This window comes from Mirounga leonina, unplaced genomic scaffold (genome assembly GCF_011800145.1).
Source record: "Mirounga leonina isolate KUSES-001 unplaced genomic scaffold, KU_Mleo_1.0 Mir_114, whole genome shotgun sequence".
Taxonomy (NCBI): Eukaryota; Metazoa; Chordata; class Mammalia; order Carnivora; family Phocidae; genus Mirounga; species Mirounga leonina.
The window spans coordinates 27,976,794-28,004,139 of record NW_023270265.1 but is presented as its reverse complement, the minus strand read 5'-3'; the positions used below and the strand labels follow the sequence as shown (position 1 = coordinate 28,004,139).

Below are 27,346 nucleotides of genomic sequence, written 5' to 3'. Positions count from 1 at the left end.
CCCTTATGAGGTGACTAGCCCTGAAGGGGCTCATCCCTGCTGATTGGGGATGGGCTAGCTCACCCTTGGAGGGAACTCTTTCCTTCATGACCCCTTACGGGACTCCTGGGAAGGGATGGCTGTAGGTTTCCCCACAGGGTAGCACCAGGAACAGAAAGAAGCTGAGGCCTTGATGGGTCCTGGGGTTCAGTTGTCCTATCCTAAATGAGAAGTCCTGCCAACATGGGCATGAGGCCCTGGAAGTAGGCATGGCCTTTAGACTGTCCTGGATCTGGGCTCAGGTTGATACTCACCCAGAACACCCGCGCCCTGCTACCCCCATCCAAACCAGGCTCCACCGTCCCAAGATCCAGACCCTGTAACCCACCCTAATCTTGGGGGAGACATCGCTGTTAAGGGAAGGCAAAGGGGACAGATATGGTGGGGAAGGAAGTCATCACCTAAGAGCTGACTGGGTGACGGACCTTGAACCTAGACTGGACATAAAGGGGGAGAGACACAGGGATTTGGGAAGAACACCTGGTTCTGGGTGTAGGGGCCACCAGATCCAATCAGGGATCCAAGTCTGTGGAAAGACGGTAGAGACAAGGAGAGGGGAGGAAGCTCTAAGATTTGAGGGCGGAGATTTTAGGGCAAGGAAGGCGGACAGGAAGACACTGGGTGGGGTCGAAAGGTTCTCGGTCTTTCGCAGTTGACAAGGAACTAGGCGGGGATGCCGTCAGCCGTTGAGACCCCACCCACTGGCGGGACCTCCACGCCTAATTCCTCCCAACCCGCAACAAAAATGGCCGTGCAAAACCCTGAGACAAATGGGCGTGGGCGCAGAAGCCCCGCCCAGTTGTGGGCACTTGCCCTTCTCAAAAATGGCTACCGCGGCGCTTCTGAAAGGGAACCGCTCTGGGCCTCGCCTTTGATCTCGTTGGTGGGGCTGGGGGATGAGAGCTGCACCGCGCGGGACAAGTCGCCGGCGGCGCCCGACGGAGCAGGTGATTTCCCCTCCGGCCCCCGGCCCAGGGCTGGGAGAGTCGCGGAGAACACTGACCCAGGGTACCCGTCTTGTGTGTTCCCCCACGGTACTCCCTGGGGCCCATCGGCCCCCCCATCTCTGGTTCTCGCCGTGGCCTGTATCAAGGCATATCCCAGCTTACTCAGGCCTCCCTAGTCCTGTGTCCCCACGGCTGCAACCACATCCCGGTGCCCTCGGGCCCACTATTCCGGACCCTTATGGGTACCCCGCTAGCTTGTTTAAGGAGCTCCTGCTTCAGGGGTGGACCATCATCACAGTCCCACTTCCTGTGCACCCCACTATCCCCGTTTGTGCTCCGGTCTGACTTTGGGTGCCGGAATCCCTTGTAGCCCTCAGTGTCCTTGGCGCCTCTAAGACTTGACTTGGGGGTCAGGGGACAACTATGTCCTCTGGAACCTGCGTAATGGGACTAGGGCCCCAGGAGCTGGGCTTCATAGTGACTGAGAAACCAGCGAAGACCTCCGTGCTAGACCCTCTGAGTGCCCACACTGCTTCCCAGGACTCCTCCCACATAGCCTTCTGCTTTCTCTCCACCTTAAGCAGCTCCCCACCCCAAGGGAACAGCATGGTTCTCCTTCCCCCAGTCTCACTTAAATTTGTCCAGGGGATCTGTATTGAGCATCTGGAGTCCAGGCTTGTGCCTGGTCCTGGGGATCCTCTCAGGCCAGCTGGGGGCAGTGAGGATGGGACACTCAGGGTTGGCTTCAGGGAGAAAGTGAGTCCCGCAGAATGAGAGGCAGAGGGAAAGACGTTCTGAGTGGGGAAAACGGAGTAAGCAAAGATTCTGAGGTAGGCAGGAGGGCCAGCCAGGCAGGACAGGAGGATCAGAACATGGGCTGGGGGCCACATCATTTGCTTCATAAGAGGTAGTGTAGCGTAGTGGTTAACAGGGCTCTGGAGCCAGACTGCTTGGATGTAAATGTGCCATTAACTTACTGTGTGACCTTGGGCAAGTTACTTAACCTCTCAGTGTCTCCATTTCCTTTTGGGCAAAATGGGATAGTATAATATTATTAGTATCTATATTTTAGGGTTATTGTGAGGATTAGGTAAGTTAATATGGGTGAAGTGCATAGAACTATTATTACCATCATCAGAGGTATTTAAACAGGACTTATGACAGGATGACGATCACATTTCATGGGTGCTACTAACCAGTGAGCCCTGATGTGGAGCCCTCCGGAAGTAATGGAGTTCTGTGGACTACATCCAGAATTTTAAAAGTCTCATGGAAAATCATGTTCTTACCCTGGAGAAGGCTGGCTGCTTAGGCTACAGCTTCCCCATCTCGGGGACTGTGGGGGAGAAATATTAGAGAAGCCTCTGGGCAGGAAAACAATGCTGAGGAAGGCTAGGGGAATGGAAAAGGGTGAAAGAAGAAGTGGCAAGCTTTCAAGGCTGGGTAAAGTTTGGTCAGCCCCAGAACAGGAGAAGGGAGGGTGTTGCCTCAGGAGACAAGCTAGAGCAAAAGCTTAGGGGAGGAAGACATTCGTTGGGGGCACAGTGAAGAGTTTCCCAGTAACAACTCCTTGCCCCTCAGACCCTGAGCAGAAACCCAGAGGCATCAGACACATCCCTGAGCACTTCTTCCCTAGAAACTAGACTTTCTTGCAGCAGCCTTTGTCCCAGCAGAGGTTGCCAGGCAACTGACAGCAGCCAGGATTTGATGTAACCCAGGGTCGGTGTAGCTCTCTGTATGGGGCTGACCTCTTGGGGGAACCACACAATGGTGTCTGGCATGCGTGGTGTGAGCAGTTCTGCTCTCCAGGGCCCATGCTAGGCTACGGCTTCTCAGTCTTGCTGTCCAAAGTGATCTCTGTGCTGTCACAGCAACACTATGTTACTACTTAGGGGACCTGGGAACTGTAAGCATGGATCGTAGCTCTGTCTCAACCGGCTTGAAAGTCTTGAGATTTCCCCCCCCCCCCCCCCCCATCCCGTGGAATATACACTCAACTAGGCGCCCTGGATTTAAATCTTAACTACCACAGTCCAGCCAAGTGACATTGGGCAAAGCATTAAACTCACTGAGCTTCAGTTCCGTCATTTGTAAAGCGGGGGCAGTAACTCTTTATTGAGTGTCCCACTTCACAGGATACCGAGTGTATGCTGATGAGTAAGCCGGGAGTATAGTCCCTGCCCTCATGAAACAGCTGGAAGAAACATTAAACATTGCCCAAATCATTATTTAATTAGAGCTATGAAGGATACTGCGAAATAAGGGAAAGTGCAGTCTGCAATGAGGGTGTAAGATGGTGGGGACCAAAGCAGTTCTCGAGGGTCAGGGGCAGCATCCCGTGAGGAAGAAAATTTTAAACTGAGACCCGACAGGTAAGAAGGTGTTAGACAAGTGAAGGGGTGGAGGTGGAAGGCTGTCCAGGCAGAGGAAGCAGCTGTGCAAAGGCTCTTGCCATGAAAAGGCTTGAATGTTGGCAAACTGGAAGAAAGCCAGGGTGGAGGGGAGTGATCAGGGAGCGTGTGGTACACGGTGAGGCTGGAGAGATGTACACAGGGGTAAAGCCCTCAACTGAAGGCCACAAAAGGAATCTGGGCTAATCAGAAGGGAAGGGGGACATCACTGATAGATTTTTGGTAGGAAAAACAGGATTTTTGTACAGATCACACAACTGTGATCTTTGTAAGAATAGATTTTGGGGGAAAGATGGTAGTAGGGGTAAGGGTTAGGAGGCTCTGGCAGTGAAGGCAAGAGGTGGAGCAGAATGGGAGGAGAGATGGAGAGATGCACATGTTGAGAGGCATGAGAGGTGATGGTCAGGGCTTGGTGACTGGATGTGGGAAAGACTGGAAGGGGTAGGATGTTGTGAGGATCATTCCCAGACTTGTGGCAAGAGCAGCTGGGTACGTGAACATGCATTTACTGATGACAGCCTTGGAGGAGCAAAGGACTTGGGAGAATGTCAGTTTGGGACTTGTTAAGTCACCTACATAGAGGTGTCAGAGAGGGAGATGTGCAAATGTGTAGCTCCACGGAGGGGACTGGGCTAGAGGACTGGCATTTGAGGATCGGTGACATAGAGTTGGTTCATAAAGATGTGGGCCCAGACAAGGTCTTCTAGAGAGAGGGGGTGCAGAGGAAGGAGAGAGGAGGAACAGCTGTGAGCCTGAGCCTTCTTGCCAGCAGAGGAGAGGGGGACAGAGAAGGGAGCCCAGGAAGGAATGGCCAGAGAAGGCGGAGAGTAATGCCTCAGAAACCAACATTGATGCTGCTTGAAAGGGCAAATATTAGGTGAAAACTATAAGAAATAGCCTTTTCTTTCTTTTCCTTCACTCCTTCTTTCTCTCCCTCCCTCCTTCCCTGCCTCCCTCCCTCCCTGTAGATCCAAAACAGGGAGTACTGGCAAGCTTATATGATTCAACCTAATTAAACCAAAACCGGAAAAAGTAACTCATGGCCTTGGATTGAGCAATTTTGGTAGATGTTGGAGCAGAAGCCAGATGAGCCAGGGAGAATGGATGGAAAGGAGATAAGGGAATAGAATTGAGAGGATTGGATTGGCTGAGTGCAGCAGATGGGGTTGAGAGGGGGTAAAATCAAGGGTAATTCCTAAGTTTCAGGTTTGGCAGCTGAGTGAGTGAATGGTTGGGTCAGCCAGTGAAATAGGAGGGGAGATATATACCGATCATGAGAATACTGTGAGTGTGGGGTAGGTGGAATTTGAGATACCTCTGAGTCTTCTGAGTGGGAAGAGCTGACATTTGGACCTGTGGAGCCAGTCATTACCATCTATGTGTTCCTGACTCCCACATATGGACTGTTGGGAGTCAAAAGCATGTAGATGGGAATGAAATGAGTCAATGAGTATTTATTGAGCATCTACTAAGTGCAAGCATTTTTCTAGGTGCTAGGGTTACACCAATGAATAAGACAAAGACCCCTGCATTGTGGAGCTTATAGTCTAGGAGGGAGGTCAGACAATAGGCAAATAAACATAAAATAACATTAAGCTGTAGTAGATGCTGTATAGAAAATAAAGCAGGGCAAGGGACTAGGGAGTAGGAGGAATACTCCCTATTTTTGGTAGGTTAGTCAGGGAAGGTCTCTCTCAGAAGGCAACATATGAGCAGAGCTCCGGAGGAGGTGAGGGGATGAACCATGTAGATACATGGGGGAGATAGGTAGGAAGAAGCTGGGGAAGTTTGAGGACCAACAAGGAGGCTGGTGAGGCAGGAGTGGAGTGAGTGATGAGGTTGGAGAGGTGGGCAAAGGCCAGATTTTGTAGGGCTCCATAGGCTTTGGGAAGAAGGATGGAAAGTCCTTTGTAGATAACCCCAAGCTGCTGGATTGGGCAGGAAGAGAGAATTCCTGAAAGACTTCCCCTTCCATCAGAGCCCCATAGCCAGAAAAGCCCCTTTGTGCAGTGGGTGGGTGGCCCATTCTGGCTGGGGGAAGGCTGTGCTTGGTCCTGAGGTCTGCTCCTTGGGGGGGCTAGACAATGGGCCCCTTGTAGTTGGACTTGAGGGCCAAGTGGCCCTCTCAACGATGGGATTCCTCAGCCAGGAGGCATGTGACCCCAAGACCTTGGCTTCTTGCCAGAGGGTCTGGGCCTGCTGCTGGGGAATGGGGTGGTGAGATGGGGAGAGGTCGGAAGAAGGGCGAGGGAAACCACTGTGGAGCCCTGTCTCAGGCTGAAGGAGGTGGAGAGATGGGCAGGGAGGGGGCTGTAGCTCTGCTTGAGGGAGCGGGGGAGGGCTGCAGAGCTGGAAACTGTGGACAACATCAACAAATGGTTTCCACAGCAGGGTAGGAGGGAGGGGCTGGCCGCCCCTGGGCCTAGTGGGTAGGGGCAGGCAGAAGAGGGCCTGACAAACCTACATCTTCTGTCCCTTCAGAAGAGAGAGCATGGAGCTGGAGAGGATTGTCAGTGCAGCCCTCCTTGCCTTTGTCCAGACGCACCTCCCAGAGGCTGACCTCAGGTAGAAGCAGCTCTTCTAGAAGGGTCATGCTAGGGTCAGGGTCGGAGCTGCTGGGCAGCACTCTGGGCCCTGGCCCATGGAAAGACGGGGTGGGAAGCCCTCAGCTTTAATCCTGAGGTGGGGGAGGGCTGATTATGATCTGCTGGTATGGCCTTACATCTTAACCTGTCCCTGTCACCTTGCTGGACAGATGGGAAACCAAAGCTCTGTGGGAGGGTGGGATACTTTCTGGCTTCAAGGCTTGAAGTCTGGCTCATGGACCCAGTGAAGCCGAGGGCTTCAGTCTCAGGCTAGGTGGGGTTGCTGGAAGTATCCAGTGTCCTACCCAGGGCTTGTCCTGTCCCCTTCCTGCAGCGGCTTGGATGAGGTCATCTTCTCCTATGTGCTCGGGGTCCTGGAGGATCTGGGCCCCTCAGGGCCATCAGAGGAGAACTTCGATATGGAGGCCTTCACTGAGATGATGGAGGCCTATGTGCCTGGCTTTGCCCAAATTCCAAGGTGGGATCTGGCTGGGTCAAAGAGGGAGTGGAGGGCTGGCAGATGGTGGAGGGTGGGCAGAGTTGTCCTCTTACCACTGTCCTGTTTTTTTCAGGGGTACAATAGGGGACATGATGCAGAAGCTCTCAGGGCAGTTGAGTGGTGCCAGGAACAAAGGTGAGTTTGGGGACTGGGCACTTGGATGACTCAATACCCCCATCCCCTAAAGCCCTGGCAAACCTGATGCTCTCTCTGCTTCCTTAAGAGAACCTGCAACCACAGAGCTCTGAGGTCCAAGGTCAGGTGCCCATCTCCCCAGAGCCCCTGCAGCAGCCTGAAAAGCTCAAAGAAGAGACCAGGGCTTCTCCTACTGCTGCTGGAGACACCCAGGATGAGGTACTGCTAGAGGAGGGTACTGGTGAGAGAATTAGGGATCAGGAAAGAAGGAAGTACTGCTTCTTGTCAACATCTCTGCCCACAGGCAGCTGGTGCTGAGGAGGAGCTGCTGCCAGGGGTGGATGTTCTCCTGGAGGTGTTCCCTACCTGTTCAGTGGAGCAGGCCCAGTGGGTGCTGGCCAAAGCTCGGGGAGACTTGGAAGAAGCTGTGCAGATGCTTGTTGAGGGGAAGGAGGAGGGGCCTCCAGCCTGGGACGGCCCCAACCAGGTATCCTCTGCTAGACATCCCCCTCAACCCAAATAGCCTCAGCCACGTTCCACCTTAGTGTTAAGCGCCTGCCCCTAGCCTATCCCTGTCTGCTTCTGCTGGTGCCCTAGGGTTTAGACTAGGCTTCCCTTCTCTGCAGGACCTGCCCAGGCGCCTCAGAGGCCCCCAAAAGGATGAACTGAAGTCCTTCATCCTGCAGAAGTGAGTCTGGGCTGGGCTGGGCTAGACCCTTAGAGGGTCTTCCCAGAGTGGCAGGAGCTTCACCCAGCCAGTTTTTGGCAGGTACATGATGGTGGATAGCGCAGAGGATCAGAAGATTCACCGGCCCATGGCTCCCAGGGAGGTGAGAGGGTTATGGCTGCTGGACGTGTGGAGTGGGTGGGATGTCTCCTGGCTTCTGCTGCTCACTGCCCAATTGCCTGACAGGCCCCCAAGAAGCTGATCCGATACATCGACAACCAGGTAGTAAGCACCAAAGGGGAGCGATTCAAAGATGTGCGGAACCCTGAGGCCGAGGAGATGAAGGCCACATACATCAACCTCAAGCCAGCCAGAAAGTACCGCTTCCACTAAGGCATTCGCCAGACTCTGCCGGAGCCTTCTAGGCTCAGATCCCAGAGGGATGCAGGAGCCCTACACCCCCACACAGGGCCCACCCAAACTCCTGTCCCCCTTGTCCATCCTGCTCTCTACTTCCTTGCCCCACAGTGTTGACCTCCTCTTGGAGCTGCCCACGGGCACAGTAAAGGTGGCCCCAGGAAGGTATGAGTGCATTCTGGTCATTTCTGCTCAGAATTGGGGTATTGTGTCTGTCTGACCTCTCTCCCAACTTCATATCCCTTATCTCCAACAGGGCAGCAGCACCAGGCAAGAGGGGGTAAAAAGCTCTTTATTTGAAGCTCCAGGGTGGGGCAGGGCATCCGCCTCTAACCAGAGGCCCCTACAGTCCAGTTTCCCTACAGTTCATAGTCAGGCCCCGCCACACAGTCCAGCTGTGCCCCATCGGCAGGCAGGTCAGACCTGCAGGTTGACAAACGGTGCAAAGCCTGCCATGTCCTGCAGCAGCACCAGGGCCTGATGCAGCGGCGGCTCCACGTCGATGTCCACGCCGCGCTTCCGCAAGCGGCTCAGGCTGGGCTCGGCCACATGGTGGCAGTGCCGCACCCGCAGCGAGCGCAGCGCCGGGCAGTACTCGGCCAATGTCCTGGGGGAGGAGCCGGGTGAGGCTAGGGGCCAGAAGCCGCTACGCCCACGGTGGGGGAGCCAGCAAAGCCCCTGTCTCCCTCAAACTCAGAGCATTCTTTTTCCCTCCATAAACGAGGGAGGGAGCCCGGATGGGGTCATACATTCAATGTCTCCAGTGAACCAGAGACTTCCTCCTGTCTCTTAAAGGGGGAAACTGCTCCTCAGCTCCGCCCAGGATTTCAAGGTTTTCCCCTTGTTGAAGAAAAGCCAGAAACTTGACTGCATGTGAAATCTGCCAATGTGTAAATACTGGTTCAAAAAAGTTTTTTTTTTTAAACTATGGGCTCTATGGTCTAGGCAATCCTAGAGGCCTTTCCTGGTCTGAACGGGGGTGCTGTGGTATCCAGACACCACCGTTCCGCCCTGCGACAGCTACAGCCCGCCCCTAACCCAGAGGCTAAGTAAGTGATTGCCCTTTTCCCAACCCACCGATCCCATGCCCAGGCACCTGACGCCGTCGCTTCCGACGCGGAGGCAGCCGGTTAGGTCGAGGTGCTCGAGTTCCGGGCAGTTCCGAGCCAACTCCTGGACTGCGGCGTCCCCCACATTGGCGTTGACTGCCAGCGAGAGGCTGCGGAGGCCCGCGCCGCGCCTCTGCGCCAGGTATACGATGGCCTCATCCTTGAGCTGACGGCAGGCGGTGAGGTCCAGCTCCTCAAGGGCCGGACAGCGGTCGGCGAGGCCGCGCAGCGCCAGGCCGTCTACCCAGTCACAGTGCGCGAGGGAAAGGCGCTGCAGGCGGGGGCAGCCCTCCGCCAGCGCCCCCAGCGCGCGGCGGCTCAGTTGCCCGCAGCCAGCCAGCGCCACGCTCCGCAGCTGCGGATTCCGCGTCAGCACCGGCACCAGATCCTCGTCCGACAACCATTCGTGACACGGCGCCAGCGCCAGCTCCTGCAGCCCCTCAGCGTCCCGCAGCAGCCAGGCCAAAGCGGCCCGCGGGATCTGCGGACCCACCTGCGGGCAGGGAGGCACCTCGACTCTCAGCTGGTCCCGGGGGCGGGACGGGCGCTGCCTCTCCGCCCCTGAAGAGTTCTTTCCCGTCAGCAACCCGCCCTCGGGGTTTGCCACCTGCCCTCCCGGGAGAGACCCCAAGCGCCTTCTGAGTTGATACCCGGCCCTCGCCCTTTGAGAGTACTTCCCGCGGGGTCCGGCAGGGTAGACAGGGGCTGGGGGCTGGGCTGGAGGCGGGGCGGGGGCGGTACCCAGACGGGGCGAGGCTCTGGCTCCCGGCTCACCTGAGCGGCGTCGAAGCGGCGCAGCCCCGCCAGGTGCAGCTGCACGAGCGCCCGGAAGGCCCGGCTGACGCGCTGCAGCCGGAGCAGCTGGCGTAGCGGCACCCGGCTCAGGACATGTGGGAGCAGCACGTCTTCCCAAGGCAGGTCCAGGAGCCTGCGGGTAAAGGGGCGGTGGCGTCCCCGGGCCGCTGTCACCTACGAGTCCGCCTCCGTTATGCTTCTGCGCCCCGGCTCCTAAGAGCGGTCCCCAGACCCGGCCCAGTTCGGCTCCCCTCCCCCAGGTCCTTCTTCCCTTTCTCGGCCCCTCCCGTGCTCGGTACCTGACGGCTCCGGGCTCTTGCTCCCCTCCGGACGGCTCCATCGGTGGCTCCATCGGCTGCCTATTGCGCGTGCGCAGTAAGGTCTTCTTGCTTTGGCCTTGGGAGAGGCCTCAGCGAACCCGCCTCCTTGGGCTGTAGAGACAGACCGATTCAATCGAGTGCGGTCTCACTGAGGATCCTATCTGAAAGCGTTCCGGATGGATCTCGAAACTGAGGGCGGAACAGACTGGTGGTGTAACATCAGACCTCGCCTTCTCGGCTACAGGGCTTGAGAACTGAAGCTGGAGAACGCAATGGTGCAGCAGAGACTGGCTCTTTTTTCGTCTTGGGCCAGTGGCCGCCTCTGAGTGAAGTGGTGATGGGAGGAGCAGGCAAAGCCAAACGCAGAAGGGGCGGAGCCAAGACTCCAAGGTTCTGGGCCTACTCTTTGCCCTCTGGTCACGTTTAGCGACTTGGAAAAATGGGGAGAAACTATCCAGGCTTACTGTCTGGCACATAGTAGGTGCCCAGTAATTGCTGAATGAATTAAATGGGCGAAGCTAGAATTTTTTTTTCCTTCATCAAGCAAACTTGCCCAAACCTCTCGTTCCTGGTTAGTTATGAAGTACAGAGCTGTCCAGCCCCTTCCACGCCCGGACGATTTGGAATGGATTTGCACCTCCAGGGGAGAGACAGAGGGGGCGCTAAGAAGGATTATCTCTCCACTTGGGTCCCTATCTTTTCCCCAGGAGGTCTAGAGCCCTGAGAAGAATGAGTGCTCAGCTCAGCCCACCAGGAGTACCGCTTCTCGGTTGACCTGGGGATTTAGTTGTGGGGTTTGGGACTGGGCCCGCCCTGGGGCAGTGATGTCCCAGAACTCTAGGCTCAGACTTTGGGCGGCCCTCTCACCGCGTCCGCAGTTCCTGGTTCCAGGGTCCGCTCCGGGGAATTCCCGGAGCAGTGCTTTCCCCATCATTCATTGGTGGGGAGGGTGTGAAGGACGCTGAGGGCTACTCCTGTCGCCGAGAGCTGCCCCCTAGCAGGGCTGCGCTCTCCCTTCGTGCAGCCGCTTCATCTCCCTCTGCATAACGAAAACTGCTTCCCATCCATTATTTCATCAGGGCTTCGGGCACTTCTGCAAGGTGAGCAGCTCTGTGCTGTTACTCCATTTTAAAAGATGGAACCGAAGCCCTAGAGAGGACGCACCTTGTCCAGGGTCAAGCGAGTCGCGATTGAGAATTCAGGCATCCTAGTTTTCCCAGAATCCCTTCCACCCTCCCCCACCCCCAATGCAGCAAGAAGGGAGAAGCCAGCAAGGGGAAGGACCAAAGAGGGTTATCTTGGGTGAGGGATTTGCTTCCTCTTCCTTAGCCTGCTTGGGGAGGGGGTAGATGGGAGGACCGACCTCCGCTAAGATAGAACCTTGTAGGCGCGCACCACCGCGGGACGCGCGCCTCCTCCTCCTCCCTGCTTTGTTCGCGCCTCTGCGCCTGCGCAGTGCGACAAATCTGGCGCTGTCCCCTTCAGCACCACGCGGAGCCCGCGCCGCCCCTCCCCGCGGTGAGCCCCGCGCGCCCCCGCCGCGCAAGTCCTCGCGCCCCCTGACTGCCCGAACAGGCCCCTTCTTCATTCCGAGGTCACCACCTGCATGCCCTGGCGTTCCCAAGGAGAGCAGTTGCCATAGTAACTCTGGCAGTGCTTTCCTAAAATAGCTGGGCCCCCTTCTACCTTGGCCAAGGGCACAAGGGTTGCCTGCTTCCCACTTCCTTCACTCCCGGCATCATCCCGTCTAACCATTTACCCTCAGATAGCCAGGACACCTAACTCAGGCAGCAAGGAAGTTCTTTCTAAAGTCTGACTAACATCCCTCCTGCTGCATCCTGGGCGAGTGGTCAGGGTTGGGTCTCCTGGGTCCGAAACGTAGAACCCCTTAGGGCTTGAGGCACTGTTTCCTAGATCTCTCTCCCATAAGTTGATGGTCTCTTGGATTTAGGGGGCGGGTCCGGTCTACACCCATTCGGTGTGCTTGGCGCGGCCGCGTGCTCGTGGGGGCGGGAGCGCGTGTGGCATGTAACAGGTCATGTGGCAACCTCCTAGGGACACGCGTGGGGTCTGGAGCGGGACACGCGAGTGCAGCTGGGTCTGGCGTGTGGCTCAGGGGGCGGTGGAGGAAAGGGACCAGGACACGATTGGGGTGGGGCACGTGAGGGTCTTGGGAACAGAACCGGGGGTTCCATACATCCTCCCCCTCGTCAAGGGCGGGTCTCAGGTTGGCGGGAGAGCCCAGCGGGGACCTAGCGTCGAGAAGGGGGGCCAGCCTCCGGGGCTCAGGGCCCCGGAAAAGGGCGGGGGGGTGGGTGGGGGGATTAGCTCTGCCTGAGCCGCGCGTAGGGGGGAGGGGGAGGGACTGAGAGGCAGGCGGGCCTGGAGCAAGCGGGAGCAAGCGGGAGCCGCGCTGCCTTCACAGCTGAGCTGGGCCCAGCCTCTTCCCCGCCTCTCCTCGGCCCCAGCTCCAGGCGAGCAGCGGTGAGTACTGAGGCAGCTCCAGTCGGAGCTGCACTGGGGATGCCCTGGGCCCCCACTGAGCTTCAGAAACCTGCCTGGCAGGGTTGCTGCTCCTGACCTCTGCCCCTACCCTGCATTGCCACCAGAGGCCCCTTTACCCCTTTAAGGGCTGGACAAGATCTGTCATTCCCTTAAGAGGGAAGGAGGGACAGGGTCTGGTGCAGCCTTCCCACCCAGAGACAGGTGACTGGTGGGGGTTGGGGGAGAGGGTGTGTGTTCCTGTTTAGTGTGTGTGTGAGGGTGCATCTGTATTTGTATGTGATTGTGACTAGTAGGTCCCTGTGAGTGTCTGATACGCCTGTGTCTGTGTGCATTGGAGAATGAGGCCCTGTGAGTATATTTGTGTGTCTCTTTGTGTATTCTTGTTTGATGACAGTGTGTGTGTAAAATAAGCATGTGCCTTTCCATTACACACATATTTGTTATGACTGTGAGAGTGTATGAGGGTGTGTCTTTGGGTAATGTGTATATGTGTGTGCCTGGGTCTGTGTGTGCAGGAGATATTGCCTATAAATATGTTTAACTGTGTACTGACATTATTTGTCCCTGTGTGTGTGTGTGTGTACCTGTATGAAGAACAAGAATGTCCCTTTCCCATTCAGCATGTATACATTAGGAGTAGGGGCCTCAGTTCTCCTCCCCTTCACCATATGCCTCTCAGCCCCTCATCGTCCCTATATAACACCCCCCCCCCCAATCTTCCTGCCTTTCCTTCTAGGAGGCCTGAATTCTCTCTCACTGAGTGAGGGGCCTCCATAAGAGAGACTGTGGGGGACCCATGGCTGTAACATGGTTTTGATTGGCTGACACTCCTGGTCCAGAGGATGGGCTACCAGCCTTCCCCCTCCTCCACCAGAAGTAGCTCCAAAATGCCACAGGGACTCTGAACTCACTCAACTTCTGAAATAGCTTCCTTTCTCCTCCCAGGGTGATGCTCAGGGCCCTCAGACAGAAGGAAAGGAGCCAGGGGCCTACTGGGGACACAATTCTTTTCTCCTCAGGCCTCCATGGAAGTAGTCCAAGTAGGAGGCCTGATCATTTCTAGGGGTGGGATCAATGATGCCATATTCCCAGGACAGGCTAGGCCCCTGGCTCTCAGATGCCCTATCCTGCTTTCCCCTTCTGTCTCTGCTCTCCTGCCCATCCACCTTCCCTGCAGCTCACCCCCTGCTCCCCCTTCCTCTCTTGCAGGCCTGTCTGAAGAGCATGCTGCCCCCTCACTCCCCGCCTGGCCTCGCCATCCCTGCCCCCCCAGCCTGACCCCCGGCCCCAGCATGGCCCAGGGTGCCATGCGCTTCTGCTCGGAGGGTGACTGTGCCATCTCCCCACCACGATGCCCACGCCGCTGGCTCCCCGAAGGCCCGGTGCCACAAAGCCCCCCAGCCAGCATGTATGGCAGCACAGGCTCCCTGCTACGGCGGGTGACAGGTCCAGGTCTCCGAGGCCGGGAACTGGGACGTGTGACAGCACCCTGTACACCCCTGCGTGGGCCCCCCTCACCCCGTGTTGCTCCCTCACCCTGGGCACCCTCTTCACCCACTGGGCAGCCCCCACCAGGGGCTCGGAGCTCTGTGGTCATATTCCGCTTTGTGGAGAAGGCCAGCGTGAGGCCACTGAATGGGCTACCTGCTCCCGGAGGCTTGAGTCGGAGCTGGGACCTGGGTGGGGTCTCTCCTCCCCGGCCCACCCCAGCCCTGGGGCCTGGCTCCAACCGGAAGTTGCGACTAGAGGCATCCACATCAGACCCACTCCCAGCCGGAGGAGGCTCAGCTGGGCCTGGCAGCCGGGGCCTTATACATGGGCCACCAACCCAACCTCAGGTTGGGGCAGATGGCCTTTACTCCTCTCTCCCCAATGGGCTGGGGGGACCCTCTGAGCACCTGGCCAAGCTATTCCCAGGACCTGCTGACACTGGACTCCTGAACCAGGTATGCGACCTCCCTTGGGCTCCCTGGAACCCCAGAGCCCCAGCATGGGGGCAAGGCTTGGTCCCTTGGCAGTTTTGCGCCTGTCAGCTGTTCACTCTGAATTCTTTGATCTGTCCTAAATCTGTCTCTTTCTTGCCCCATATGTTTGTCCCTGTGCCTCGGCACCTCTTTATCTGTCCCTGTGTGTTTTTCTTTCTGTGTTTCTGTCCCATGTTCTTGTGTCTTTGTATGTGTGGCTTTACCTCTGGGTGCTTGTGTCTGTCTCTCCCTCCTTGGCTTAGGGAGACACCTGGTCCTCCCCCCGGGAAGTCTCCTCTCATGCCCAGAGAATTGCTCGAGCCAAATGGGAATTCTTCTATGGCTCCCTGGACCCCCCAAGCTCAGGTAAGATCCTGGATGAGGCAAGGGGAACAGGGCAGGGCCTTCCCCACAGCAGCTGAGGCATGGTAGGGAGCCTTCCTTGTAACCTCCCCCCAATCCTTCCTCATTAGCTCATGAGTTGGCTAATGCCTCTCCAGGTCTTAAACTTTCCATCTGTGTTATGATGGCGGGTCAGGGGATCATGGCTGGGTTGGGCACCTGGAGGAAGCTAGATTGTGGAGAGAGGGGATGGCGGGATATCAAGGGTCATTCTGTGAAGTAGAAAAGAAGCTGGTCTCCCTTGGGCCCCTCAAAGTTATTTGACAAGAACTTGATTTGAAACGAGCTTCACTGGCACCAGGAACAAGCTGAGTTTGTAGCAGGAAGAATGGTGGCTAAACAGTGAAAGAATCTTCCTGCCAATATGAGGCAACGGGAAAGAGCTCCTTCCTAGAACAGTATCAAGACAGGTAGCTGACAGAATAACCTCTTGACCAGGATGCCTATACATACTGCAGGTGCTAAGCCCCCAGAGCAGGCCCCCCCATCTCCACCTGGGGTGGGCTCAGGGCAGGGCTCTGGGGTGGCTGTGGGGCGAGCAGCCAAGTACTCCGAGACGGACCTGGACATGGTGCCCCTGAGGTGCTACCGCGAGACGGACATCGATGAGGTGCTGGCTGAGCGGGAGGATGCTGACTCGGCCATCGAGAGTCAGCCCAGCTCTGAGGGCCCGCCTGGCACTGCCCGCTCACCTGCCCCACATCCCGGTCCATGCTTTGGCCCTTGTCCCAGCCTGGGCAGTGGAAATGAGGACGAGGACGAGGCAGGTGGGGAAGAGGAAGTGGACGACGAGGTGTTTGAGGCCTCAGAGGGGGCCCGGTGAGTGCGGGAATGGGAAAAGAACGAGGCTTACTCCTTGGAGTTGGCCCAAAGGCAGAGCTGGGGTCAGAGGGACTGGAATGGAGATGAGGGTGGGCCTGGGAGGGTCAGGACCAAGCTAGCAGTGCTGACAGGGCGATGCAGCCGGAGATTCTGGACAGAGGCCCCAGGCCTGCCAGAATGCTGGGGACGTGGGGGGTGGGGTATGTGTCAGCAAGAGCCCATAGGGTAGGGAGCAGCCAGAAAAGGGGTTCTAGTGAAGAACAGGAGGTAGAGTGAGGAGGAAAGGGGTTCTAGTGAAGGACAGGAGGTAGAGTGAGAGGCCAGGGGCCAGAATCAAGCCTGGGGGTGTGGGAGCATCAATCCTGATCCTGGATCCTGGCAGGAGAATGGGGAGTGTGGGGGCTTTCCTCTCCGTCTCACACCCCACTGCAGCGTGGAGCCTCATCTTCTTCTCCTAAGATGTTGCCAGAAATAGAAATGGGATGGCAGGAGGGGAGAGGATCAGGGAGAAGGAGGAGAAAGGGAGATTAGCAGGGAGGAAGAGAGGAAGGGATTGGGTGCTAGGGACGGTAAGGCTGGGGTGCCTCGGGGCACTGAACAGCTTGGCGAACCCGTAGTGGGGACTCCCTACCCAGGTGGCTTTTTTAGAGGGCTGGGGCCTGTGAAAAGGAGGTGACAGTCCCCTCCACAGAGTCATGTGAGAATTCAATGAAAGGCTACCCAAGAGCTGTCCTTTGGGCCCCTGATCAGAGACTCTCCCTGCCCCTGCAGGCCAGGCACCCGGATGCCTCACCCTGGGCCTCTCAAGTCGCCTGTGCCCTTTCTGCCTGGGACCAGCCCCTCGGCTGATGGGCCTGACTCTTTCAGTTGCGTGTTTGAAGCCATCTTGGAGTCTCACCGAGCCAAGGGCACCTCCTACACCAGCCTTGCCTCGCTGGAGGCCCTGGCCTCACCTGGCCCAACCCAGAGCCCCTTCTTCACCTTTGAGCTGCCTCCCCAGCCCCCTGCCCCCCGGCCTGACCCTCCTGCTCCCGCCCCACTTGCACCTCTTGAGCCAGATTCTGGTACCAGCTCCGCTGCTGATGGGCCTTGGACACAGAGACGGGAGGAAGAGGAGGCAGAAGCTGGAGCCAAGCAGGCCCCAGGGAGGGAGCCCCCCAGTCCCTGCCGCTCAGAGGACAGCTTTGGGCTGGGGGCAGCACCCCGGGGCAGGTGAGTGATTCCTTTGGTTCCTCAGACCTGAGGTCCCCAGGGCCCCAGGAACAGCTACTCCAAGGGACAGAGCCCTAGTGCAAAGGGGCAGTTTATATTCCCGACCCCTGATAGAGTGGTTAGGGGGTGCAGATGTCTGTTTTTCCATTTGGAGGGCTACTTCCACTGGCTGTGAGGGGGAGCCCACCCCCTTGGTCTCAGATCCAGTGACTTGAAAAACCATGATTCAAGATTTAAGAGTCCTCAGAGAACACCCTCCTTTCTTTCTAGGAAGGCCCTTCCTTCCCCAGGCAGAGCCTCTAACCTGCTTAGAATTCTTGTGACCTTACTCCACCCAGCCTGGAGGCTTCTCCCAAAGACGCAGCCACCAGCCTCTCCCATTGCCTCCCCCCCTTGTCGCCGCCCCCTTCAGTCAGGAGCCTCTCACCCTTCTCCAGGAAGTCCTTTCACCAGTCTAACCTTTCTGCTCTCCCTCAGCCAGCTACCCTCTCAGTCACGGAAGCCATGGCAACGGGAGGGGGTGGCCAGGGAGACAGGGTTGCCTAGCAACCAGGAGTTTCCGGCCTCTGTCTCTGGGGTGACAGGTGGCTTTGCGAGTAGAGCAGCTGGGATGGTGGGAAGGGAAGGGGAGGAGGAGACGGGATGAATGGGGTGCACGTTGACCCCCGTTCCCCTCTACCCCAGAGTCTGCCTCTTTGTGGGTGGAAGAGAAGGACCAAGGCAAAGGCTAGAACAAGAAAGACATCGGAGGGGGAAGGTGTCCCTGCTGCCCTCACATCACTGTTTGACCCTCCACTGTTCTGCTCTGGCAGCCTATCTATATCCCACCTTAGCCCAGATTCTCAGAGATAGAGGACTATATTCTCAGAAGGGGCCAATGTGGAGATAGGAAATCTGTGCCTAATAGCGAACTCCATAGGGAGCTTTGGAGAAGCAGTCACAATTCCCACAGCAGAAAGATGGATGTGGGTTAAATTTGATGTAGGACTTCTACAGAGAGATGGTAAGGATGGCATCAGTTGATAGAGAAAAACTGTACAGTGTCCTCTGGTGAAAAGAAAAATGCCTTCCCCATGTCCCAAACACCCCCTCTCTGTCTTCCGGTTTTGGAGGCAGAGGAAGGATCGGAATGGCCCCAGAGGGACTGCCCTACCTCTGAGCTAGTGTTCTACCCCGGCAGCGAACCACCACTGAGCCAGCTGGTGTCCGACTCGGACTCAGAGCTGGACAGCACAGAGCGGCTGGCCCTGGGAAGCACAGACACCTTGTCCAATGGGCAGAAAGCAGACCTGGAGGCCGCGCAGCGCCTAGCTAAGAGGCTATACCGACTAGACGGCTTCAGGAAGGCCGATGTGGCCCGGCACCTGGGCAAGAAGTAAAGTCATTGGTTGGGATTGAGAATGGGGGGAGGAGGGATGCATCCTTGGGCAGCACCGCCACCTCCCCTCTAACAGCCCCGGGGCTGTAGGTAAGCCCACCTGGCCCCTCGAGCCTTTCCCTTGAGACTCCACCTGCCTATCTACCCTGCCCACAGCAATGACTTCAGCAAACTTGTGGCTGGCGAGTACCTCAAGTTCTTTGTCTTCACGGGCATGACTCTGGACCAAGCTCTCAGGTGGGTGTTAAGCCTTTTGAGGGCAGCTCCCACTCTCCAGGCCTGGTGTGCAGGGCCTCTGCTGTGCCTCCTCCGAGCCCCTATGCCTCTCCTAAGGTGCCCCGATGTCATCCTTCCCAGGATGGCTGGGCATGGCCAAAAGCTGGGGCTGCCTGGTTAGGGGACCTTGGGTAGGGGTGACATGCTCCCTCTTCCCCACTCCCCAGGGTGTTTCTGAAGGAGCTGGCCTTAATGGGTGAGACCCAAGAACGGGAGCGTGTGCTGGCCCACTTCTCCCAGAGATACTTCCAGTGCAATCCTGGAGCCCTGTCCTCAGAGGGTGAGGAAGCCAGGGGCCAGGGCTTTCCCAGCTGGTCACTAAGGAGATGGACACAGTGTGTGTGCATAGGAGCATGAGTGTGTGGGGGGGGAGTGAATGCATGCACAGGCTTGCAGGCGTGTGAGCATGCATGTGTGCAGTGCTGACATGGCTTCCGGAAGGTGGAACTGTGTCTAGTGTGTGTGGTCAGGAGCGGGTGTGTTTGCACGCCACTGTCCACAGACAATGTGATTTGGCTGCACTGGGCAGCGTAACTGTGAGGGGCCCACTGGCTTGTGTGTAGTGCATACTCACCGAGGCCCGTGGGTGTTGGGGAAAAGGTCCCTTTTAGGGATCTGCTGGAAAAGAGAGGGCTTTGGCAGGAGGGTTCACTATGGGGTTCAAGACTTAAAAAAGTGTGACTGGGGGCCAAAGAGGGTAGGAGATAAACTGGAAGGCTGGGGAAGATGGCTGTGGGAAGTGGCCGAGGCTGAATGTTAACTCTCCCCTAGACGGTGCGCACACGTTGACCTGCGCCCTCATGCTACTCAACACCGATCTCCACGGCCATGTGAGTGGGGGGCTGGCGGGAGGGAGCCCAGAAAATTGCATCCAGAGACTTCAAGGCCTGGGGCCTAAGGCCCCCCTCACAGTCCTCTGTGCCCTCACTTAGAACATTGGGAAGCGCATGACCTGCGGAGACTTCATCGGAAACCTGGAGGGCCTCAATGAAGGCGGAGACTTCCCCAGGGAGCTGCTCAAGGTGGGGGGGGGGGGGGGGGGGGAAGGGGGACGGGCAGGGTAGAGGTAGCTGGAGGGGAGGGATGGGGACCTGTCGGCGGCAGCGTGGAAATCGGTGAGGTGAGGGGCTTGCCGGGCCCCCAGCTCCTGCTGCTGGAGCCTGGGCTCTCGTGACTCAGCTTGGGGACCGCCCCCTCCCCCAACCCCCACACGCAGGCTCCCCCGGAACATGCGCACTTGTGTGCAGTCTTGGCCGTGCGCAGCGGGGGAGGGGAGACAGCTCTCGAAAACCCGTGATCAGGCGGCCTTGGACCCTGCATTTGCTTTAAGTGCCCCTCCTCCAGTGTTCACCAAGGATGGGAGGGGTCTCAGCATAGGGCAGGGACACACAGGTGCCCCCGCTTCCCTCCTCCCCCTCCACCCGTTGCCCCAGGATATATGGCCACAAAGGCCCTTCTGGTACCACTGTGCTGGAGGGACCCGGAGGTAGAGGGGCCCAAGAGGGACAAAGGCTTTTCCAAGGTCTCAAAGCCAGTTACATTCAACTGGGGACTAGACACTGCTCTTCTAACTCCCCTGTTGCCGGGCCCTGCTCCCACAGGCCAGCACTTGAGGGATTTAGCTACACAGGACTGGTATGCATGGGAGGAGGAGAGGGTGTCCCGGTCCTGTAGTTTCACTCCTTTCCCTGATCCGTTGGTTTTATGCAGGGAGGCCTGGACTCATTTGAAACCTCTAGGGTTGGCAAAGGGGTCTCTGGGCCATCACATACATGTGACTGCACAGGAGTGTCCTTGGGTGCGTCTGTGAGCTTGGGGTGTGTTGGGCTTCTGAGTTTGGGAATGTATCGGAATTGGGGGGATGTCCATTGTGAGTTTGGGGTGTCAAAGAGTTGGGGTGTATGCTTGAGTTGTGTATATATAATGTTTATGCTTTAGGGTGTTGGTAAATCAGGGGGTTTGGCTTGGGGTATGTTCGTGCTTTAAGGGCTTACGATTTGGAGAGTGTATCTGTGTTGGGGTGTACATTGGGTCTTTCTGTGTATTAGGGTGTATATCTACAAATTGCTGTCTGATTTATGGCACGCATCCATGAGCAAGGATTGTGTGAGTTAAAGACTAAATTCTGAGGGGTGCATCTGAATTTACAATGTCTGTGCGTTGGGGAGAGTGTGGATTGGTGATCTGGCTAGTTGGGGTGTATGTCTGTAAACTGGGCTGTGTGTACGTGAGTTGGGGTATAGCCTCGGGCGTTTGAGCTATCTTCGGTTGGGTGAGTTGGCTGAGGCTGGTGCGATTCCATGGCTGCCTCCATTCCTGCCCCTCCTGCGTGGCCTGTCCTGGCTCGGGGCGGGGAGAGGGGGCCGAGGGGACGCGTTCCCACCTCCTCCGCCCCTGGTCCCCTCAAGGTGACGAGCCAGGAGGGAGCTGCAGACCCTACAGGGTCAGCCCACCTTCTTCGACGCAGGCCTAGGGGCTTCCGGCGCCACCGCCATCACCCCCGTTGCCGCGCATGTTCGCGCACGGGCCCAGGCTCTTCCCCGAGGCCCCGCCCCCATGGCGCGCGCCGCGGGCCCCTGCGCTGTCGGACGCCTCCATTTTGCGCCGTCCCCGCCCCCAGCCCTCGCCCTCCCTCCCCGTCGGCGGCCCCCTCCCGCTCGCGCGGAGCCGCAGAGCCGACAGCGCCGCCGCCGCCGCCGCCGCCGCCGCGGCGCGCTCTGTGCGTCGGTGGGAGCCGGGCCGGGCTCGGGCCGGGCCGCTCGCGCCGGCTGTCGGGGGAGCCGTCCGCGGGCCGTCCGGGCCGTCCGGGCCGTCCGGGCCGAGGGCGGGCGGGGGCATGGCTCGGGGCCGCGGCGCGCCGGCCGGGCCAGCATGATCGGCGTCAACAGCATCCACAGCAGCGCTGGGCGGCTGCGCTCGCGCTCGCTGTGCTCCGTGCGCTACGGGCGCACCCACCGCGGCGCGGAGACCCTGTGCTACGGCTGGCCGCAGCGCTCGCGCAGTCTCAAGCCCGTGCTCTACACCGACCTGGTGGTCAGCCGCCTGCAGAGCCGCAAGAAGAAGAAGGCGGTGAGGGCGTTGGGGCCGCGGCCCACGCCAGCCGGGGCGGGGGGGCGGCCGCGGGGGTTGTGGGGGGCGGTGTGGCTGAGGGGGCGGTGTGAGGGAGGCACCGAAGGTGGCACGAGCCGAAGGGGCATCGGTCGGACTGAGGCGGGGGGGCCGAGCCCGGCAGGGACAGAGCCCATGGGTAGCCAGGAGTGGGCATGGACTGGAGGGGGAAGGGCACAGACGGTCGGATTAAGGTGGGCATCTCAAACCAAAGGGTCTTTGGGTCTTCTAGCTGGGAGCATGACATGGGGCTCACCCATAGGGTTTAGGACTTCGGAAGGAAGACGTGTTTGTGGGCCAAACGGGGTCGTCCGAGGGGGCAGGGGATGAACTGGAAGGCTGGAGACAGGCTGGATCTGGGTGGCCACTTCAGCCTCCTGGCCCAGAGTTGGAGAGTGAGGGTTTAGGGTCCGGGCTCTGCCGGGCTTGGGCTGGGGGTGTGCATAAAGCTGGGTTGTGCTGTGTAGGGTGTGGAGGTTGTGGGGTGTACCCACCCCTGGACAGGATGTGCACATGTGGGATGCTGGGCTAGCCTTGTGGCTGAGTGTGACAGTGGGCAGTGAGAGTCAGTGACTGTGGTATGTTGGTGGTGGGGTGGGGGGCTGTGTCCCATCACGGAGAAGGCACCGACGTCACCACTGCACCCAGATCACGCAGGCAGCATCACACGCCACGCGCTTAGCCCAACACGCACATGCTGGAGACACACCCACTCAGAGACAGGCTGGTGGAGTCGCCCCCACAGTGGGAGGTGCTGCTGTGGACCCATGCTGCAGGCCACTCCCAAGAAGAGGGGTCCCCTCTGCAACTCCTGGAGCCCATTCTCTCCCCTGCCATCCCAAGGCTCCCACAGGTCCCCCATGACAACTGTACAGAGGGGAAGTGACTGGTTCAGGAGTTCACAGGGAGCTTGGGGTGTGCAGGATTTGGAAACTAAAACTTCTGCCTTTGAGACTAGTGTTCACTGCCCGGTAACATGAAGGATGTCAGTGGGCAGGGGGCTCACCCACCCTGGCGTTAGACTTGCTGGGGCTGTCTGGGCTGGGGGAAGTGCTCAGCTTACCCAGAGGTTAGGAGTCATGAGAATGTGCTCTCTGCTAGCCAGAGAGGGAGGTGACGGGGGTGAATCCCTGTTGCTGGGCCTCAGTTTCCCCATATGTTCTGTGTGGGTTTATCCTATGGAAACAGGCCAAGGCACATGATTGGGGAAAGGAGAGCTTCTTGGCATGCTCTTTTCTATTCCTTCCAGTGCTGTGCTTCTCCCACCCAGGATCTGGGCGGGATACCCCTCACAAAAACAACAGCAAAGATAAGAGCAGTTGCCATTTATGGTGCATCGACTGTATGCCTGGGTGCCCTGTGCCGACTGCCTGCTCTACATTACACGCCTGTTACTACATTTGTTCTCCCCACAGATAGTTGCCCAAAGTCCTGCAGCAAAAGTGAAACAGGACTGTGTCCTAACACTCTGTTTCAGAGCCTGTGTTCTTGGTCATCACACCCAGCGGGCCCCCCGCTCCCCGCTGTCTCCTCCCCTGACTTAGGAGGGAGGGCTCTGAGCTCTGGCATTGGGATACATGGTTTGCTTCCCCCACGAGTGACCCATACCTGCCTGATTTGTTCCTCCCTTCCCAGGCCTTGTACAGCTCCATCAAGAATGAAAAGCTGCAGTGGGCCATGTGAGTCCTGGGGCTGTGTGGTGAGGGAGCTGGGGTGTGGGGAAGGGGCTGCCTGGAGAGGCTGAGAGTGCTGAGGCAGGCCTTGTGAGTCCAGGTTGGGTTTGGGGCAGGGGAGGCGGGTGAGGCCATGAGAGGCACTGAGGCTGCCTCACTTCCTTCTTTGGAGATGGCTGCCTGATCTTGGGGATCTGTGTCTTTTCTTCAGCCGGGTTGTTATGACAAGCTAGGCTGGGGTGGGTGGCCACTGTCAGCGGGCCTGGGAGGAGGAGTGCTGAAACAAGAAGGGAAGGTCCCTTGGCAAATCAAGTGGGAAAGCAGAAGTCTCTGGAGGTAGAGCCCCCTCTCAGGTCTTAGGGAATCCAGAGTGTCGTAGAACAAGGGACCACATTGTCTACTCTTGGCAGCCTCAGTGGAAGGAGACTCAGAGTAAGTCTTAGAGGAGTCCAGACTAAGGGAGGAGGTCCAGTTTTAGCCTTGGGGCCCCCAGTCTGACAGGGAGAGCCTCATCGAAACAGTCAATAGGTCACTCATATTTGCTGGTGTCTGCTGAGAGTCCAGTCACGGATCGGTTGGGTTGGGAGCTCCCAGTCTGCAGGAGAGAAGACCTGAGGAGGCAGAGCTCAGGACTGGGGTGCAGATTGGGACTTGGGGCAGGCCTTGAAGTAGGGGAAGCATTTGGGGAGAGGGAAGTTGATATTTGGGAGGCAAATATGTGGTGGCTGAAATGAGTGTGGGGTGGGGAGACCAAGAGGAGGCGGGCCTGGCTGGCTGGAGAGTGAAAAGAGGAAAAGGCAGCGTTGGCAGAGAGGTAGCATGGGCTCTTTGTGGGAGGTAATAGGGAGCTACTGCAGGTTTTTGATCAACAGAGTGACAGGGTAGAACCTGATTCTTTCGATATCTAGCAGGGCCTGCTGACCAAGAGGTACTAGGCGACCACTAGGAAGCCACTTCTGCCACCATTTACCCAACAAACTATGAGCAAAGCATGCTGCCGGGTGTGGTTGAGACTGTTGAGTCAGATGTGCATTTGCCCTAGTGGAGAAGGGGGTGAGGGTTGGTGTGTCTATGTGCAGAAACAGAAAAGGATGGGAATGAAGGAACAGTCATAGTCCTACCCTTGGGAGCTCTAACCGAAGTGAGAAGATACGCTACCTGGAGGAATCCTCATCTGAGCGGGGGGCACAGCTACCCCTGGGGAGAGCTGATCTGAGGCGGGAGACAAGGCTCCGGGGAGCCTCGGGTTGAGGGGAGCCACACCCTGTGAGAGGAGTTGTTCCCCCACTCCCTCCACAGACAAGGGGGCACTTTCCTGGGGGGGGCAGAGGCTAGGACGGAGGGGGGCTTGTGGCTGCAAGGCCAGCCCCCTTTGAGGTGATCACACCTGCAGAGACGAGGAGGAGCTGAGACGCTCTCTGTCTGAGTTGGCCGACCCCAACCCCAAGGTCATCAAGAGGGTCAGCGGGGGCAGTGGCAGCGGCTCCAGCCCTTTCCTGGACCTGACTCCTGAGCCTGGGGCTGCAGTCTACAAGCATGGGGCCCTGGTGCGAAAGGTGCACGCAGACCCTGACTGCAGGAAGAGTACGTGGCTGGGCGGGGAGGGTCTGGGGGATGGAGGGGAGAGGGCCGGTCTCAGGCCCCCTGACCTGTCTTCCTTCCCCCCAGCACCTCGGGGCAAGCGGGGCTGGAAGAGCTTCCACGGGATCCTCAAGGGCATGATCCTCTATCTGCAGAAGGTGCGGGGCCAGCCCAAGGGGTTGGGGCTGAGCTGGCTCAGGGGAGTGGGGGTGGACTGGGCCAGGCCGGGCTGGGACCATGGCCAGGACAAGACGGGCACCCCTGCAGGAGGAGTACCAGCCCGGGAAGGCCCTATCAGAGGCAGAGCTAAAGAATGCCATCAGCATCCACCATGCACTGGCCACGCGCGCCAGCGACTACAGCAAGAGGCCCCATGTCTTCTACTTGCGCACAGCAGACTGGCGGGTCTTCCTCTTTCAGGCCCCGTGAGTGCCCTCCTCCTGCCCATCCTGGACCCCTTTGCCCCAGTCCCACCTTGCTCCCTTCTCTTGTCCCTGGATTGCCTCATTTCTTCCCAGGCCACACCCTGAGCCAGGAGAGGCATCCCGGACGGGAATCCTGGGCCCAGGTCCTAAGTGGCCGTGTTGTCTCCCCAGGAGCCTGGAGCAGATGCAGTCCTGGATCACTCGCATCAATGTGGTGGCTGCCATGTTCTCTGCACCCCCCTTCCCAGCTGCTGTTAGCTCCCAGAGGAAGTTCAGCCGCCCTCTGTTGCCCAGTGCTGCCACCCGCCTCTCCCAGGTACTCCCAATTCCGTCCACCTGGTGCCAGTGGGATGGAGTGGGGCAGGCCCAGCCCAACTGCACTCAGGGCTACCGTGGGTGATTACGTAGATGTCCACCGGCCATGGGGGGTGAGGGAAGGCTGGAATACGGTCTGCACGCCACTTGCCAAGGCGTTAACCTAGACACGGTGCTTTGCTCATCCACAGGATGGGGCAGCTTTTTTAAAAACATGCACAAAGGCACTGTATGTACTAGAGTGACCCTGACTGCACTCCCCCTGGCCTCTAGGAGGAGCAGGTGCGGACCCATGAGGCCAAGCTGAAGGCCATGGCAAGCGAGTTGCGAGAGCACCGGGCTGCGCAACTGGGCAGGAAGGCCCGGGGCAAGGAGGCTGAGGAGCAGCGGCAGAAGGAGGCCTATCTGGAGTTTGAGGTGAACCTCCCTGCACTGACTGGCGCCTCTGTGGCTCCTTTCTCCGTCAGTGGGACCTCTCTGTTCCCATGTACAGGCTCAGGCTAGAGGTTAAGGCATGGGCTCCAGGAGAATAGGACCAGCTGGGTGACCGTGGGCAGGTTGCTTAACCCCTCTGAGCCTGTTTCCTCTTCTGTGGGCCGGGGATGACATGTTGTACCCAGCAGGGTAACAAAGTGAGATGAGGTCTGTCAAGTGCTCACTTTTCCCAACTCTAGTCCCGGCTCGGGAAGTATTAGCTATTAGAATTTGCAGCCTCAAGAGCGCCCACAGAGGGTCGCCACCTACCGGGGATCATGTCGCCATGGGGGCTTTGGGTGGGCAAGAACCTGCTTTTGTCTCCAGACGGGGGTGAGATGGGCAGAGGGTGGAGAGCAGGCTCACAGCCCCGCCCTCTGCCTCAGAAATCCCGCTACGGCACGTACGCAGCGCTGCTCCGCGTCAAGCTGAAGGCAGGCAGCGAGGAGCTGGATGCAGTAGAGGCAGCGCTGGCCCAGGCCGGGAGCACAGCGGATGGACTCCCCGGCCCTCACTCCAGTCCCTCCCTGCAGGCCAACCCAGCCAGCCAGCCCCGGGCTCAGGGTCATGGCTCAGAGCCTCGCACAGGGGCAAGCAGTGGGCGGTGGAAGCTCTGAGTTGAGGGTAGGCGCGTGGGGGGGTTGGCGCCCACTGGGCACCTGCATGACATAGCCCTGCCTGAGCCCGGGCCGGCCTCGGGCCACCCGTGAGGGCCCCTCGGCCCAGGGCCCGACCGCGCCGGACGCGGTGTCCGGGGCAGGGCAGGGCTAGGGCATGGGCCTCGGGAGCCTAGGTTAGGGGCCCCTCTGAGACCCCCATTTTGTGATAATGTTTTGCACTTTTTCGTATGGGGTGGGGAGGGCTGGAGTGGGAGGGGCCAGGGCCCCTTGGACTTTTGATGCTTTTTTTTTTGTGGGGGAGGCCTGACGTTTCTGCTTTCTGCTGAGACCACCCCCACCCCGACACCAGCAATCCCCCTCCATCCTGGGGCCTGGCTCAGATAGAGGCCAGGAGTCGGGGCTGAGCTGGTTTTCCCTCCTTCCTCCCTGAGGCTCACCCTCTCTCTTTCCAGAGGTGGAGGAAGGGTATCCATGCCTAGGCCCCCCTACACAGTCTGGGGACAGCATGGCCTCACTCTCCCTCCGTCAGTGGGCCCTGCCCTTTGTACAGCCTCCACTCCCATTAAAACTGCTCTGGACTTGCTGGCTGGGTCTCCTTCTCTCTCCGGTACCTGGCTTGGGGCCAGGGTAGGCAGCTGGTTCCGGGGACAAGAGTCACATCAGGGAC

At 58.5% G+C, this 27,346-nt stretch overlaps 3 protein-coding genes across 5 annotated transcripts; 2 read left to right on the top strand and 1 right to left on the bottom strand.

Annotated features, from left to right (window-relative positions):
• The first annotated feature begins 865 nt into the window (after nucleotides 1-865).
• Nucleotides 866-7,867, top strand: CUEDC2 (CUE domain containing 2). 2 transcript variants are annotated; one of them, XM_035028029.1, is made up of 9 exons: nucleotides 866-986; nucleotides 5,882-5,962; nucleotides 6,317-6,460; nucleotides 6,555-6,616; nucleotides 6,705-6,835; nucleotides 6,921-7,103; nucleotides 7,243-7,304; nucleotides 7,386-7,446; nucleotides 7,530-7,867. In XM_035028029.1, exons 2-9 carry the CDS (start codon nucleotides 5,889-5,891, stop codon nucleotides 7,674-7,676), a joined length of 864 nt encoding a protein of 287 aa, XP_034883920.1. In that variant the 5' UTR covers nucleotides 866-986; nucleotides 5,882-5,888; the 3' UTR covers nucleotides 7,677-7,867. The 2 variants fall into 2 exon arrangements, with proteins under 2 accessions (XP_034883920.1, XP_034883911.1); XM_035028020.1 differs by having other exon boundaries at nucleotides 5,879-5,962.
• Nucleotides 7,868-7,975: 108 nt separating this feature from the next.
• Nucleotides 7,976-10,241, bottom strand: FBXL15 (F-box and leucine rich repeat protein 15). Its single transcript, XM_035028007.1, has 5 exons — nucleotides 10,150-10,241; nucleotides 9,904-10,035; nucleotides 9,584-9,737; nucleotides 8,797-9,302; nucleotides 7,976-8,307 (listed from the first exon to the last, which is right to left on the bottom strand). The coding sequence occupies exons 2-5, from the start codon at nucleotides 9,954-9,956 to the stop codon at nucleotides 8,118-8,120; spliced, it is 903 nt and encodes a 300-aa protein (XP_034883898.1). The 5' UTR covers nucleotides 9,957-10,035; nucleotides 10,150-10,241; the 3' UTR covers nucleotides 7,976-8,117.
• A 300-nt stretch (nucleotides 10,242-10,541) lies between these two features.
• PSD (pleckstrin and Sec7 domain containing) lies at nucleotides 10,542-27,344 on the top strand. Of its 2 annotated transcripts, XM_035027945.1 has the most exons (17): nucleotides 10,542-11,024; nucleotides 13,639-14,375; nucleotides 14,657-14,759; nucleotides 15,254-15,614; nucleotides 16,389-16,829; nucleotides 18,010-18,204; nucleotides 18,364-18,444; nucleotides 18,651-18,763; nucleotides 19,255-19,313; nucleotides 19,416-19,505; nucleotides 23,227-23,270; nucleotides 24,658-24,848; nucleotides 24,933-25,003; nucleotides 25,113-25,270; nucleotides 25,442-25,586; nucleotides 25,859-26,002; nucleotides 26,446-27,344. In XM_035027945.1, the coding sequence occupies exons 2-17, from the start codon at nucleotides 13,722-13,724 to the stop codon at nucleotides 26,674-26,676; spliced, it is 3,081 nt and encodes a 1,026-aa protein (XP_034883836.1). In that variant the 5' UTR covers nucleotides 10,542-11,024; nucleotides 13,639-13,721; the 3' UTR covers nucleotides 26,677-27,344. The 2 variants fall into 2 exon arrangements, with proteins under 2 accessions (XP_034883836.1, XP_034883826.1); XM_035027935.1 differs by lacking the exon at nucleotides 10,542-11,024 and having other exon boundaries at nucleotides 13,165-14,375.
• Nucleotides 27,345-27,346: the final 2 nt, after the last annotated feature.